The sequence below is a fragment of the Pararge aegeria genome, chromosome 7 (genome assembly GCF_905163445.1).
Source record: "Pararge aegeria chromosome 7, ilParAegt1.1, whole genome shotgun sequence".
Lineage (NCBI taxonomy): Eukaryota > Metazoa > Arthropoda > Insecta > Lepidoptera > Nymphalidae > Pararge > Pararge aegeria.
Genome location: NC_053186.1, coordinates 17,748,932 through 17,766,184, shown reverse-complemented (window position 1 = coordinate 17,766,184; position 17,253 = coordinate 17,748,932). Strand labels below are relative to the sequence as shown.

Sequence of the window (17,253 nt, the reverse complement as noted above, 5' to 3'; positions counted from 1 at the left end):
TTCTATAACGTATACCTAGTTTAGCTACAAAGACAACTGTCATGATTTATGTTATTACTCCTCTTTTGTCGAGATAGAGTAACCAGCCTTGGAACGCGTTCGCCCTGAAATAGGAAAATACAATGTTATAAATTAACTAAATAAATATACTACGACGGTACACCCACCGCCACCTAGCCCCAAAGTAAGCGTAGCTTGTGTTATGGGTACTAAGATGACTGATGAATATTTTTATGAATATTATACATAAATAAATAGCAATATACATGTAAACAACCAGACACTGAAAAACGTTCATGCTCATCACACAAACAGTTTCCAGTAGTGGGAATCAACCCCACGGCCTTGGACTCAGAAAGCAGGGTCGCTGCAAACTGCAAACCAATGAAACCAATAACCTCCGCTAATATAAAAGTGTACGTTCGCAGACAGAAGTTATGATGATATGTTGTTTGAGCTTCATGTCGGAACACTCGGCATCTTAGGACCTGCTCACCTCAACGCTGACCACGCGCAGCGGCTGCTTGGAGTACAGTTTGTGCGCGAGCGTCATGAATATTGCCTCCACGTTGTTGCATTCAGAGTCCAGTAGCGCCGATGTTTCGAATAACTGCAGCGAACAAAACACGACGTGAGTCCCATGTGATCATCGTCATCAACACTTCACCCGACTGAGGTCCACTGCCCGACATATGTATTTTGTAGGGCGTTCCAAAATTGACGATGGCGCGGGTTATACTGCCGTATTAACATCAATATCAACTACTGGTACACGGTTCTCCTCTCAGAATGAGAAGGGCTTACTCCATGGGCGTACCCAGATTCTGGTCAAGGCAAGTGAAATTTATTTAGGTCAGATCGTCCACGGCTGATTTGTCAAACTTTTGAAGTTATAAGTACTTCTTTTGGCGCGTTAGGGAAAAATTATGAGAGTAAATTTTTACGATGCGCGTGCACACCGTCACAAAAAACCGACACCCTGAAGTTCGCTACAAGGACCCTCTATAATCGATACTGCAGCCAAAACTGTATTTTTATTATTTCTGTCTGTACCGCGGCCGCCATAGATTTTTTAAATAAGTTTATACATTTTCTGCGAGATTTCTAGCTGCCCTCCCCTGCCCCTGGGTAAACCCATGGCTTAGGCCGTAGTCTACCACGCTGGCCAAGTGCTGATTTGTAGACTTCATACCTTTGAGAATGTTCTGGACAACTCTCAGGCATGCAGGTTTTCTAAAGATGTTTTCCTTCAGCGTTAAGGCAATTGCCAAAAAACGCACATAACTTCGATTAGTTAAGAGGTGCTGGGAACTGAATTCAGACTCCCTAAGGGAAGTCGAAGTTTTTATCACTAGGTTATCACTTCCTGATGTATGAAACAAAGAAAAAAAAACAGATACGAATGGACATATTATCGTACATACACCTAATTCTCTGTGAGTACAATATAATCTAATCAATGAGATAAAATTCCCACCAGTTTTTTTTAAAGAATTGTTTTTGTTTTTACAAGGAATTGTTATTACTTTGCATATAGGGGGCATTTTATATAGCGAATGTGGCAGTGATAATATTACCGGAGATCACACCCAAGACCATCTCCGGAACCAAGGGTCCCCTTCATATTTTAGTCCCGAAATTTTCAGAATCAAATTTAATGAATTCCGGGGTTTTCGGGATTGATACATTTTTAAATCGTTTATCTAAATAAGTCAAAAGAAGTTAATTTTTTGAAGTTTATTGTTATTGTTATAAATAATAATATAATTATTGTTCTTTAAACTCCGCAACATCCGCACTTTAAAATCCGCATGCGTTATAGTAGAATATGAAGCAATGTTATATTATAATAAGACCCTATGAAAGCTAATGTTCAGCAAATAAATTTTAGATTATTTACAGAAATGCCTGGTTTGTTTATTTTATAAGTAGAAATTATAATTTTGTTTAGCAGCCTTTTTGAAGATATAAAACTTAAATATTCTATGTACTCACAAAACTTACTACTTAATTTTGTTATGTTTTATTGCATTTTCGTTACAACATTTCATTACCAATACAGTGCTGGGACTATCCCGGGTTCCCGAGGTTAACTGTAGATAATCTCGAAATTCCGGGATTAGAAAAGTCGACCAGAATCGAATCCTCTGGATATAGTACACTCTTCCCTACTACTGCCCTTGTATGAGAATGGTTCTCTCACCGGCATGCCGTACTTGTCTGCGAGGCGCTGCGCATAGGTGGTGGCCAGGCGAGACTCCGGAGTACCGCAGTCACATTTGTTCCCCACGAGTACACGCGGCGAGCCCATCAGCCCGTGCGACTCCACCTCTTGCATCCAGCTTGCTATCGACTGAGAGAATCTTTAGATAGTATAAAATGTACAGTGTTAAATAAAAAATACCAGATTGTGATTATTTCTTTTATTTTCACATGATGTAAAATAAAAGTGTAATAATTTGGTTAAAATAGAGCAAGGTCTTATATTTAGAAGGTACATTATGATAAAATTAGTATTTTATGCAATGAAATAAATAGAATACATGTCATGTTTATTTATGCAAATTTCTTGCATCGTTCAATAAATTTAGACTCATTAAAATGTCAGAATTAACTGTTTCTCAGTGGCAGTATTTGAAAAAATATCTTACATGAAAAGTCTCTGGTTTGGTGACATCGTAAACAATGACCACAGCGTGCACATTCCTGTAGTAGTGCTGCACCATCGACTTGCGGAACCTCTCCTGCCCTGCTGTATCCCAAAGTTGTAACTGTGAAAATTAAGAGAATTTGAAAGGTGCTGGAATGGCAACCCCGCACCAGTAAACACAGTGTTGCTTGGCCTAAACCTAATCTTCTGAGGATGCTCCGGTTTCGGAGCAAAACATGCCTAGATTTTAGAAACATTTTCCGAGGATCTCTTTGGTGTGGAGTATAAGGATTGAAGAAATCATAAATTAAACCCTACAGATTCTCCTGCTGTTCACGGAGTATAGCAAATTAAGTTTAATTTTCATAATATATCATGGAATTCCATAAAGTAACACCTGCTTCTATCCAAGTGTAGTTTCATCACTCAAATCTATACTATCATAACACTAAAATGCAAAAGTTAAGATGGATATTTACTTATTTATTTATTTATTTAATGGACAATCAACAGGTTGCAATAACTCTTATAAAACTAAACAAAACATGAAAAAACATATAAATGTAATATTGTAGACCCACTTAGAGACTGCCAGAACTTGCAAATAAAAAACTAGATTGACAGAAAAAACTCTAGATTGCAAAGAAAAAACGATTAAGAGAGACACAAGAGTATAAGCTGATAATTATTATATATATTTCCGCTCTATGGACTATCTATAATCTGTGTCAGTCTTACTGTATAGCAGAACGGATGGATGAAATTTAGCATAAAGATTAATTATAGTCTGGAATAGCAAATATATCAAAGAAACATAAATTTATGATAATTATTTGTTTCAGTGATATTGAATGGAAATAGCTGCTTTATCGCTTAAGTCTCTCCCTCTCCCAAATGAACGTTACTTCACCTGGGCAATCAACGGAATTGCACTGAAACAAATATACTATACAACCCCCTAAACTCTGGTATAATCGTAAATTAATTTTCTCAGTGATTCTTCAAATTGATACCTTGATATCTTCATTGCTTATGCGTATGGTCCTTTCCCTGAAGTCCACACCGATTGTAGCCTCGGATTTATCAAGAAACTGCCCCTCACAGAAGCGAAAAGTGAGGCATGTTTTTCCAACTCCAGAATCACCCAGAACTATAATTTTAAACACTTTTTTCTGCTTCAAACCGGGCACTGGTTCAATGGGATCTGGCATTGCTTTATTTTTATCGGATGAAATTGTTAACACATTAACTCGTAAAAATATAAATATCAATATTATGATTTTGTGTAAAGAAGGACAAATACCAATTTTGAAAAAATAAATGGAACTGAACACAGAAACAATCTTATACAAACGTCAAACTTACGGGCACAGACCATAAAATAAATAGGATTATACTAGGAAGTAGGGATGGCGATCAAAGATCTATTGATCGATCTTTGACATCAAAGATCTTTTGATCGATCTAGTAAATATATATTGCAATATTGAGATTAGGATTTTTCTGTTTTAAACATATAAAACACAATAAACCAATCATTGGCTATGTATATTAATTGAACTAATTTAAAACCTCTCGAGATGCCTGTTTTTTCTAGGTTAATTAAAAACTTAAGAAGAGGTCGAGAAGCATAAAGCATTTTTTTAATGACAATGTGAGATGGTGATAACAAAAAGAACACCCGGCTAAGTTTTTATTAATTTTCAAAATTGCCACGTCTCATCAATCCGCGTGACGTCATCTGTGAGTAAATAAAGCGATCGAGTGAACATTGTGATCGCTATGGGTATTGTTTGCTTATACCTAGATGATGTCGCGCACAGGTAACCGTATTTCCTAGGGAGTAAACCACGATTATTTTTAAGTTTTATTTGTTGATTTCAACATTTATTCATTGAAAAGTCAACATCTCCTGAGGATGCTCCGGTTTCAGAGCGAAACGTGCGTAGAGGGTACATTGCCGAATATCTGACTGGTGTGGAATATAAGGATTGAAGAATTTATAAATTATACCATACAGATTCTTCTGCTTTTCGCGGAGAATAGTAAGTTAAGCTTGATTTTCAAAATATATCTTGGGTTTCCGCAAAGTAACGCCTGCTTCTATCAAATATTTAAAATTATAAATAAAAATTATTTATCCAAAATATTAATTGATTAATCGTTTCAGGTTACAAACATTCTATTTATATACATTTTAGCATTTTTTTTTTAATAAGTGTCCAGTTGCCTATTATTTACTTGAAGATTTCAATTCAAATTGACTTAAAAATCGATATTAATTTAATAACATCCCTAACCTTGACAACTTGATTTACAATCTATGAGTGATATTCATTCGGGATGCCCGCCTTAATATTACTACCAATTGTTAGAAAACTAATATTATTTTTTTCCTTAAAATATATGCAATTCTTACAATAATTCATAAAAATAGAATAGCTTTGCACAAAGTTCTTAGTTAGAGATACACTATATAATATAAAAAAAAAATTATAAGAATTATTTCTAAAAGGTTGTTGATAAAATAAAATAACTATTGATAAAATTGGTAATTTTTTTTAATAAGGAAAAAAAGGATTGAGGTGTGTTTTATGTTTTTGTATTTTAATAGTTACCACAAAATATTTGCCTGTTTGCTACCAAGGTATCTAAGAAATAAAAATTAAGCTAATGAAAGGAAAAAAACAAGGAAGCCAAATTGGCTTGTAAATCAAATTGTTTAATTGTACTACTTTGGGCAATCGACTGTGAAAATGAAGAAAATGATACCATCTCTTTAATTAAAGAGCTTGTGCATAAACACAAATGTATTATGATTGATTTCAAAGAGCCCTCATTTTGTATGGTAGAAAATGTATGTTTTAATGTGGTATGACTAATAATTTCAGTATTTTGCCTTTTAGTCTATGGTTCCATACCAGTTTTTTGGAAATGTCGGATGACGAGAGAGGGTTCCCGTAATTTGTGCCGTTAATTAACTAAAATTTTGCAAACCTTGCAAACTTTGTTTTATAATTGATATATTTTGAATTATTTTTATAACACAATAATAGAATACTCATTTTTAAGTGGCGAAATATTAAATTTTGCGAGTTTATAACCTATTTTTGTGGGTTATCGTAATTGGTGTAATTTGTGAAGAGGAATTATTCAGTTCTTTATTAATGCGTGCATTGTTTATATTAATCTAAAGTTCATGGTTTGCTACGCGTCGTGTGTGTGATTGGTTACGATAGTGGCGGGTTAATATGTGAAATATTGAAAAAAATGTATTTCGTTGTGTTTAGTTCAGATACGGTGTGTATTTGTGGTGTTATTTGGATGCTCCCGTAGGATTGCGATGTCCAGGCTCGTGGACTACTTCGTTATAGTGGGCTTCGACCACGAGAAAGAAAGTAAGTTGGTACATACTTCTGAAAATATGTATTTGTGGCAATGAAAGAGAATATTGGTGGAAAAAGTGGCTCTATACGAACTTTAGGACTTAGGTAATTGCGTTTATAATTGCAATTTAAAATATAAATTGCTTAGTAAAACATTGTGACAAAACCTGCATGTCTGAAACTTCTCCATAATGTTCTCAAAGGCATGTTAAGTCTACCAATCTACTCTTGGTCATTGATGCCTGAACTGATTCTTATTCTGTAAAGAGACCTGTGTCCTATAGTAAACCGGTAATGATGATGATGATGAGGACAGTTAGAAGACAAAACTCATTAACATCATAACCATGGTTGGTTGACATGGAGGGTCATAATTATGTCTTCTCTCCTTTTAAATAGGAGGCCTAACAGGGTTGATAAAATTTAAAATGCTGCTAAAATAGAATGGCCTCCATACTTTGATGAGAATGGTGTTGAAAATGCAATCCTTTCTATTAGTGAATACATTATATTTGTCTAGGCTGTTCTTAAACTGATTCTACTGATACAACACACTCAGGTACACTATTTTATAGCTATTACTGAGAAAATGCTTATTAGGATTTGATGGTGCGTGCTTATAACTAAGTTTGAGTTATGTACCATAGTCTTTTAGCCAAGCTAATCTTGTTACTTTTAAAGCTAAGGTGAACAGGCATTTTAAATTTTGGCAAGCTACTATTTCCATGAGGTAATATTGAGTTTTGTATTGATTATAAAACAACAAATTAAATAGGCATTTAAAGTTATGCAAATAAGTCCCATTATCGTCAACTGGCAAATAACATCATAACTATTAATACTCTATTTCTTTGTAATATATAAATCACAATTATTTCACTAGTTAAATAATAAACAACACAAATAATCTGTAATGGTTATCACTATACTAGATATGCTACTTGCATGTGATGTTTGTATACAAATTTGACTGCAATCTAGTTATGGGCGTGTATGCTTCCATTTGGGAGGTCTCCAAAAGTTTCAGTATGGGTATAATTATTTAGAAATCTATTAAACAAAAGACAGACAGTCGTCTGTTCATTTGATTGCTACAATATGTTTATAAAAAAAGCTCATTCACACAAGCTTCCAAGGTTACCATTACATGTTTCATAAAACAGAATACTGTGATCAAAACTGATTTAGCTGAATGAATGTAAGGAATGACTAGTTAGTTACCTATTCTTTATATTTAGATTTTCTACTTGGCCTTGATTTGATATTGTGTTGAAAAAAATGTCCAATAATTTATTAATAGATTTGGTCTTATATCAACAATGTTAAAATTACTGTATAGCAATGACAGGACTGTATGGTTAAAATATTACCATTCTGCCCACTGAGTTTATAATATTTTATTGCATTATTTGCAAACATTACCTATTATAACAACTCTTGTTATAATAGGTAATGTTTCCCTCTTAAAGTTTAGTAACTACTACCATAAGTCTATTACTAATAAGACATTTGCTTCAAATCAAAAAATTAGTTAATTTACTCTCTTATATTTATAAGGTCTTACACAACATCTTAAATGACTAAATTAACATGAAGTTAACTTGTGTTAAACAATAAAGAATATTTTTTTTTTTTAAATATATAGACAAGTGCTTGACTGCAATCACACCTGATGGTAAGTGATGATGCAGCCTAAGATGAAGCACGCTTGCCTAGAAGATGCCTATTCACTCTTGATTTGAAGGTACCCAGATTATAGGTATCAGTTAAATATAATTTAAGCTGAGCAACCTGTTAGACACAATAGTCTCATTTACAGAGGCAACTCTCACAAGTCTCATTATTAGGTATTTTAATATTATACACCTATTCAATTATCAAGTATTAATCAGCTAGTCAAGAAATATATTTTCCTTCCCTATGTGCTCTATGGTATGAGACAAAATGTGGAATGAGTTTATCCGATACTCTTTTAAAGTTGCGGAAGTACAGCATAAGATGCAGGAGGGCCGATTACGCTGGTATGGGCATATAATGCGTAGAGACAAAAGCCACATGACACAGGAAGTAATGGCTATAGATGAAGGCAAAAGAGGTAGAGGTCGCCCACTTACCACCTGGACTAGGACTGTTTTCAATGACATGAAAACTATGGCGGACAAGTATCAGGAGGGCCGACCCCAAATAGGGAAAGCGCCAGGAGAATGATAATGACACATTGACATTCATTGAAATTATTAAAAGTGTATTCCATATACCATTACATGTTTCATAAAACAGGATACTTGCTTCCACAATACTTATTTCCACAATAATCTATGTAATATTTTAATATTCCAACTATCATTAAAAGTTTTTGTTATTTTAAATGATTTCTTGCAGGAATTGTGTGATGATTTTCATTGAATTCCTAATTCATCCAGCCTTGAATCTCTGTTAATAGTTTGTGACAAACGTGCACTGAAGAATTCATTTCTGGGAAATGCTGACTCTGTATAGGTAGGTTACTAAGAAGTTTCCTTAAACAAATTGAAAAAAGGATGTCATGAGTTAGACAACACATACTTTTCTAGGAACCAATTTCTAAAATTAAAAAAAATTTGGTGGGGTGTATTGGTTCAAACATTGTTAAATCTTATAGTTAAATCTTAACTAATATTATAAATGCAAAAGTATGTCTGATTGCTTGTTTGTGTAACACTAAATGGCTCAGCGGCACATCTTTGTCGGTAGGGTTGTAACTAGCCATGGCTAAAGCCTCCCACCAGACCAGACCAGAGAAAATTCAGAAATTATAAATTCCCAAATTGCTTCTTTGGGGAATCGAACCCGGGACCTCGTACTTAATTTCACAGCGCTCACCATGCGCCAGGGAGGTTGTTAAGAGTTAGACAGTAAATAAATTCTCAGTTTCTGCCCAGTATTAGGAGAATTGTGTTATCCAAACTGGAACACAAACTACAGAGTGTATTTTACAACACAGCCTGGTCAGTACTACTATAACATGATAAAAAACATTGAAGCCTACAAACCTGTACCAAGCCCCATGAAGGATGTTAGTGTGATTTAATAAATTTCTTATCAAAGAGATATAGTTTTCCTGCTCCAAGCTCTGGATATTAATAGGCTAAGGATGATGAAGTTGCACAAATTCTTGTGTTGTACAACAGTACTATTGTTTACCAGTTGCCTACCTACCTCATCTCATCTCATCATTTATATTTTTAAGTAAATGACATCACTGTAGTTATATTCTTTGTTAAATCAACCATTTTGAATTTTTTAAGTGCATTTTAAGTATGTGTTATAATATGTTTTCATAATAACTCCTAGAAATAAGTAGAAAGAAACCTCATTCATGTAACTATTTTAACAATAGTATTTACCCAAACAAGTGATATAATTTTCTTTTTAAAGTCTGTCTAGAATAATTCGTAAAGCTGATGATATATGATATGATACTATGTTGAGTAAATCTACATTTGTATTCCAAAGGAAGCCTATAAAAGTATCCCATCTTTATTTTTTTATAAGCATATAAATATTTTTTTTAATAAAAAGGCTACTGCTTATTGGATAGAACGCTAGAAGCAGGTGTTACTTTGGTATTATACAATGAAGATTGTATAAAATTAGCTATACTCCTAGAACTTTTAACACCCCACTGCCTACAAAATAAGTAGGTAGACAGCTTCAGTAGGTCTTGCGGTGCATATTAGAAACTAGGAAGCAATGCGCTCCGTTTGCGTCCATGGGATATCAGTAACGGTACTGGGGCCTTACTACGCTTAAGCTTAAAACAGCATCCTCATCTTAAAATGACAGTTTATTTAAAGTCCATAAAATCCTTACTAATTTTATAAATGCGAAAGTGTGTTTTCTGGTTTGTCGTCTCTTCACACCTTAATTATGCAACTAATCTATCAAATTTTTCGCATTTTAACTAATTTAAAATGACGGAGAGTAGCATAGGATACTTTTTATCCCAAGAAAAAAACGGTTTGCAGTTCGTAAAAGCCACTATAAACGCGTACCAACAACGTGGGCAACAGCTATTAAGGATCATAATTCTAAGACCATTCGTATTCGTAATACTGTTTCATGACGGTAAAGGCATCTGATCCTTACATGCAGTCCTCGCAAAGCCAACGTACAAACAAACTTTCGCTTTTATGAGATACTGTTGACAGAATTAAAAGGCAATTAAATGATAATAACAGCATAACCAGTTATATACCTACCACTTAAGAAATCAATCGATTATTATTCATGCAATTTCTCCTGCTCTCGGTAATCATAAATATTGTACAACTTCATAGAGTAAAGTAAATTCAGACCGCCGTGCCGCGCCGCCGCCTGTCTGTTTTCGGTCGCTCATCTTGATTGTATTTATTTAAAAAAAAAACTCGCATAGATTTTATTTTAACGAAACGACCTTGTTACGAAATGTCCAGCGGCTTCCTGTCATTCGATAGAATTACTTATGTCGTGTCTACCTAGGGGCTAAAAACGCTGCGTTTATAGGTCAATTTTTGTCAACTTGTCTCATAATATAAACCATATTTTCATAACTTTGTAGTGTAAAATAAAAAAAATAACATTATTACAGAAATTAAATGTCTTTTTATCGTTTTTTTTATTTATTTTATCGCAATTATTTTTTTATATTGTTCAAAAATACTTTACATTAAACTAATAATGACAAGAATGAGACAAGAAGGCAAGTTGAGTGTAGGTTTGGGGTCGCCATTTTCCATCCAAGTCCATCAATATGTTGTGCTAAGCTATGTACCGCGTCAGTTACTGATTTAAAAAAGAAATGATCCGAAGTAGGTTGGTAGCGCGGCGTAGAGGGTTGGTACCCCGAGCAAGCTCAAGTCCTAGGAAGATATCAGTGCGATGTAGTGGGCCGGCAGTGGGTGGATATGTAGACACGTAGACACTTTTTGTGTCCGCGCAAAATGTTCGGTGTAGTTGCTAGCACTACTACTACACCGAACACTTTGCGTAGACTAGACTAGAGCACTGCTACCTGTTCTCCGCGTTCTTTGTACTCCTATATTACGGTCTCTTACAAATTCCGTGGGAAATGTTTGTTTCCCTATATAAAAAGTAGCCTATGCTACTCTCCGTCCTTTCAAACTATAATATGACAGTTTTGGTTGTGGACAGGAGTAGGGTTGCTTCGTTAGGGCGTGAAGGAAGAACAAAAAAATAAATAAGCAAACAAAGTTTCGCATTTATAATATAAGCAAGGATAAGTTATCCCATGAACGCAATCCCACCTGCAGGGCTAGCACAGGCAGGAGACAAAAATTATATCCCCCGATTATATCACCTGACAAGGGACACGTTAATTATACCTAATTTATATTATTATACCTAATTAAACCACCAGCTAAAGCACGGGAACATGGTATAGAAAAAGTTTACCTCCGTTTATTATTACACATATATTATTTGGATATTATTTCCATTTGTGCGCCTGTTCAGTGGGAGTTGATAAAGCTGTGGGAGAAGATACATTTTTTGTTCTTTCCCCGGGGATAAATTGTCTCCTGCCCATGCTAGCCGTGCTGATGTTATGTGATCTGCATCAAAGATGGCAACGAGCTTACCTTAAGGGGTTATAGCAGTTATATTGAACCCATACCCCTAATCGGGTTCTTCGAGCGAATCCCGGGCGGTTCGCTATGTGACCAATGAATTATGAATCAGCAATGTTTGTAATCAAACTGTGAACGCGACTGTACTCAAAGGTCGCGATAGAAAAGATTGTATGGTAATAAAATTAGTCATTCTAACGTCTCTTGAAACTAGTGATAAGATAAATTAAATAATCGTATGAAAAAATCACGACGTATGATGATAAAGTCCACAGATTTTGTATAGTTTTCGTCTATTTACTATCAACGTATGTAATGCATAACCACTTTCAAATCGGCCTTGGAGCTTTGCACATAACTGGTTACCGGGTATGGCTTTCAAGGTAACAAACTGATAACGTCCGGGGAAGTACTACCGCCATGCTTATTTCTGCCGCTAAGCAGCATTGTTAAAATGCTGTGGGCGTGGTTACCTGTGTAATAAAACGCACGTGAGGCTTAACACCTAGGCCTCAAGATGATAGACGGGGGCGGCACGTTGCAGGACGCGCTCCTTGCATGCACTGCGAATTGTTGCTGTGACGTCAATTTAAACCCAAAAAAAAAACTAACCAAAAAAGTCAAAACATTTATTCTTAGGAATTTTAACCTTTCATGTGTAAGAAGAATTATTAAAATCAGTTCAAATTTGATGGAGATATGGTTTAAAATCTTTAAAAACTTTCATTCCCTCTCCCAAGGGATCTTTGCTGAATTTCGGGTTGAAAAGTATCCTATGTTGTACGAACTCAAATCATGCCAAGTTTCATTAAAATTTATACAGAAGTTTCAGCGTCATGCGCGGTAAAGATACAGACAGACAGACAAAAATGCAAAAAATACAGTTTTGGCTGCCGTATCGACTATAGAATGAATTAATAAATTAATATACTTTTATTGCACACCACAAAAAGTAGATACATTTACGGCCTTATCGCTTTATAGCGATTTCTTCCAGGCAACCAATGGCGAAGATAATTTTCTGTAATTTGAGAATAGTTAGGTGGTGCTTATATGTATACATAACATAAATATTTCATTACTTAAATAAATATTTTATAATATATATAAAACAATATTTATAACTAAAAACAAATAAATAAATAAGTAACCATTATGAATATAGAACATATAAAAATTATATTTACTGAAAAATAATACAAAAAATTAAATATGAAACACCAGAAATATAGAGTGCCCAAAAACAAATTACAAATGTTTTTTTACTTTCCAGAATTCAAACCGTTACAGTTTTATTATAAGCACACCTAGATAAACAAACTAACGAAATAAATCTTTTCTCTTTATACATGTTATTATTATAGTATACAATATTGTATTCAAAACAACGTGCTACTATTTATTGCACAATAATAATGAATTGTAAATGAACTAGTGAGATAGTTATTTAGAAGTGCACCTAACCTGTCGATCCGGCCTCTAAATTTCGATAGTTCACTTGTTGACCTTCCTTTGCGTATAGGTAACATGGCAAAATGTTAGCGTTTATACAACTACTTCTTCGCTTCTATCGGGTGCAATGTTATGCGGCATCGTTTGGAGGAATTAATAATACAATTCCGTGGTACACTAATTTATTCTATCTCTTAAGGTTAGAGCAGCATTTGCGCACAAAAATATGTTTGTTACGGCATCACACCTTTCAATTCTTTGCTTTTTCTGCTATTATAAGCGGTGATAGCCCAGTGGGCAGGAGCTCGACTTCACTTTCGAGGGCTGAGTTCGAATCCCAACACGCACCTCTAACTTTTCAAAGTTATTTGAATTTCAAGTAATTAAAATATCACTTGTTTGCTAAGGAAAACATCGCGAGGTAACCTGCATGCCTGAGAGTTCTCCATAATGTTCTCAGGTGTGTGGAGTCCACCAATCCACACTAGGGCAGCGTTGTGGACTACGGTATTTCCCTTCTCATAGTGGGATATGAAATAGGCTAGGCTTGTTATTATAGCTAAGTAATTTCCACACACAAAGGCAATATTAAATGCTTGTACCCTCTGCTTGACCCACCTCAAACTAAATAACTATCTAAACGAGAGTTTATCTAACTAAACTCTTGTTAACTAACTTGTTATCACTTGTTAAGTTGCTAGTGGCTTGTAATGATGCTAAACGCTCGTTAGAAGCGTCTGTTATCATGCAAATTTTATAAATAAACTGACGCGACTCCGTCTGCGTGCGGTTTGTAATAACTACGTAACATTTTCCCATACAAGGCTTTATACTCTATTTTACACACTTGTCTACAAATAACGCTTCTATTAAGTGTTTTATTAGAAACTATGCAGGTTGTAGTCCCCTAACTATACAAAAACAGGATTTCATTTTGTCGCTTTGGAATTTGGACTATGGAGATACTGTGCTTTAAAGAATGGAGTAGATGATTTTTTGAAAGGAAATATTTATGCTACCGAATAACCTTAATTGTATATTAAAAACCGGCTTGATGTGCATTAAGGTCTTGAAAATGTCATTAAATTATTTTCCACTAAAAATATGCCACAATTTGATAAATACACTGCTTTAAAAACCTCCTTTTCGCTAAATCGATTTCGTAGCGCAAAATCGCGTTAATATATATATATATATCACCACCAAGCAACATGAATTGTCGATAGATTTTATTGGGTTAGGAACCTGCACTAAAAAGGTCTTGTAAGAAATGTGTGAAAGTATTCATATAATTTAAGTTGAATTTTAGTGTTGCGTGTCCTGCATGATACACTCGTGAATTCCGACAATTTTATGCCTGCCATGAATTTTGATGGCCTAAGATGTTTTTAAACTGACAAGTCGCGATACGAAATGTGGGATAGAATAATTTATTGGACCCGACAGCCAAACGAAAATGTGAAGTCAAATACGTATAAATATTATTTGTATGAAGTTATGAACTTAAATAATTATACTCTTCCTTATACACCACATCAGAATAAGGATATCAACGAGAAAAATAACCATATTATAAAAGTCTTGCCTGTTGTGAGATACGTAATCACCCTGACGATCTTTGCTTGCCTATTAATGTTACTTTTTTTTCTTTACGGATCATGGTTTTTGTACATATGTACAAGTTACAGATCATAGTTTTTGATAGCGGATTGCAACTGGCGTAATTCTGTCGCTCGATCTTTGCTGCCAATCATTTGCGGTACAATAAAAATACAAAAGTCACGTTTGAGGGCAAAGATCGCATGATTTTCGCCTGTCGCAAGCGTGTCGTTAGATACGGAATCACAACGACTTAAAAACTATGTATTGTATATAACAAAAAAAACAGTAGGGTATTTCCTATCACTATGAAGACTGTATTTATATAAACGTACCATGTAGCGTGCACTTCATGCATGCATAAAGACGCTGTGTAACCTAAAATTTTAGTTTGACTCTTAAAACATTTTATAATTTTATGCCATCTTTCTTCTTCATGACTTGAACATTTTCCAGTAGTGGGAATCGAACCCACGGCCTTGGACTCAAAAAACAGGGTTGCTGCAAACTGTGCCAATCGGCCGTCGAAATATTTAGGCTCATACATTTAACTACCCTGCCGGGCGATGCCGCGGGCATAGCGTAGTCGTAGAATCAACCTGAGACGACATTAATTCCGTGTCAGCGTCAGAGGTGCCTTTTCCCGGGTGCGCCCTTGACCTAGTACGAAAACAAAAGCACCAAACTTTCCACACCTAACGACCCGTGCTAGTCCACTTTGTGAAACTGACGCGCTGTCATAAATTAGAAGCGGTTTTATCATAGTGGGTAAGGCTTCGGCTTTTTTTTCGTGGACACCGAGTTCGAGCACCAGCACGCAGCACTGATTTTTCGGAGTTATGTGCGTATTTAATTTTAACAATTTAAATATCTAATGCTTTAAAAGGTGAAGGAAAAAATCGTGAGGAAACCTGCATGCCTGAGAATTCTCCATAACGTTCCCAAGGGCGTGTGAAGTCTACTTATCCGCACTTGGCCAGCTTGGTAGACTACGGCCTACACTCTTCTCATTCTGAGTGGAGACCCGAGCCCCGTAGTGGGCATTTAATGGGTTTATGATGATATTTAAAACATTAAAGAAAAAATAATTTAAATCTGTTTATAAATGAAAGAGTTACACATAAAAAAGAACCTCCTCCTTTTTTGTAATTCGGTTAAAAAGGAAGTCAAGTCAGTGGAAAATGAAAATAGTATTTTTTATGACTCTGACTCCAGTTGTTTCTGGCGTTGGTGTAGGCTATGTATTGATAGAATTTCGATACTTGTTGTTTTTAATAGCTGCGAATTTGTTAACATATAATCGAAGATATCGATATTAAGATATAGATAATTAATATAACATGATACCGAAGGTAATATTGCCTAGGTAGATCACCTTTACCTAAGTTTAAACAATATATTAAAACACATTTAATAAATCGTGGTTACTACACGATTGATGAATTCCTAAACGACAAGGCTGCTTGGAAGCAGGCCACTCCGCTCCCATCTCTCACAAAACTGAAAAATTCTAAAGATTGTTAAACTTTAAAATGATGTTGGAAAAGAGCAATCTGCTGAGTTTCTTGCCGGCTCTTCTCAGTGGAATCTGCCTTCCGAACCGGTGGTAGAGTCACTACAAACAGACTTGACGTTTCATAAGTGCTTATTAATTAGACCTACTTGAAATAAATGAATTTTAAATTTGATTTTTTTTTTTAATTAAACAGAATTGCTATACTATATTTATATACATAGAAATTTATTTTACGTGGCTATAATTTTCAACTACAATAGACTAAATATAGCCTGAAGTGTTACAATTTACGTATAAATATACTTAAGTATAACTACTCATATTAAAAGCAAAGAATCTAGGTCTCGCAGTATAAATAAATATGAATGAACGCCAATGCAATCAATTTTTTTTTTATATATTTACAATTCCTCCATTTATTTATTATGCGTCACACTTTTATATCGGTATTTCTTATTTATTTATTTATAGGCTGAATAACAGTCTTACATTTATTATAACTGGTATTTATATTTTACACAGATACCGGTTTAGCTAGATTCTCTTGCTACCCCCATGTTCTTCCATACTTTGCGATCTTGGGTTTTCCTTCTCCACTGTACTCCTGCTGTAGGCTCTTAGGTCGCCTTCCCACCTTTATAATGTTCTCCCACTTTTCTTACCCTCTTTTTTACTTCGCATTTAATCTGACTACTATACTCTACTAATGAGAAGCACTGATATAAACGACGAAAAATTTAATAGTTTGATCTCCTAATGGTTACTAGAAACACTAAATGCCAGTGGGAATTAATAAAAGGTGAGGCAGTTCGTAATTTATTATGGCATCCATTTGGTACTCACAGCGTGGCTAGCGTGGGCAGTAGTCATTTTATTTCCGGTGAAAGGACACTTTTTTTATCACCTCCTACAGCTTTATTTCATATCTCCAAATAATAATAAATATACGTATAATAATAAGCGGTGATAACCTAGTGGGTGTAAAGCTTGGCTTTTCTTTCGTGGATACAGAGTTCGATCACCGGCACGCACCATTGTCTTTTC

General features: G+C 34.8%; 2 protein-coding genes across 3 annotated transcripts in view; one reads left to right on the top strand and one right to left on the bottom strand.

Annotated features, from left to right (window-relative positions):
* LOC120625127 (putative Ras-related protein Rab-33) lies at positions 1 to 3,976 on the bottom strand. Its single transcript, XM_039892067.1, has 5 exons — positions 3,664 to 3,976; positions 2,652 to 2,771; positions 2,204 to 2,353; positions 497 to 610; positions 1 to 104 (listed from the first exon to the last, which is right to left on the bottom strand). Exons 1-5 carry the CDS (start codon positions 3,859 to 3,861, stop codon positions 21 to 23), a joined length of 666 nt encoding a protein of 221 aa, XP_039748001.1. The 5' UTR covers positions 3,862 to 3,976; the 3' UTR covers positions 1 to 20.
* A 1,622-nt stretch (positions 3,977 to 5,598) lies between these two features.
* Positions 5,599 to 17,253, top strand: part of LOC120624856 (myotubularin-related protein 5) — a 102,930-nt gene continuing 91,275 nt past the window's right edge. For both annotated transcript variants that reach the window (XM_039891591.1, XM_039891590.1), the window contains exon 1: positions 5,599 to 6,048. In XM_039891591.1, the coding sequence (XP_039747525.1) occupies positions 5,994 to 6,048 (55 nt within the window). In that variant the 5' untranslated portion in view covers positions 5,599 to 5,993. The remainder of the gene's footprint in view (positions 6,049 to 17,253) is intronic.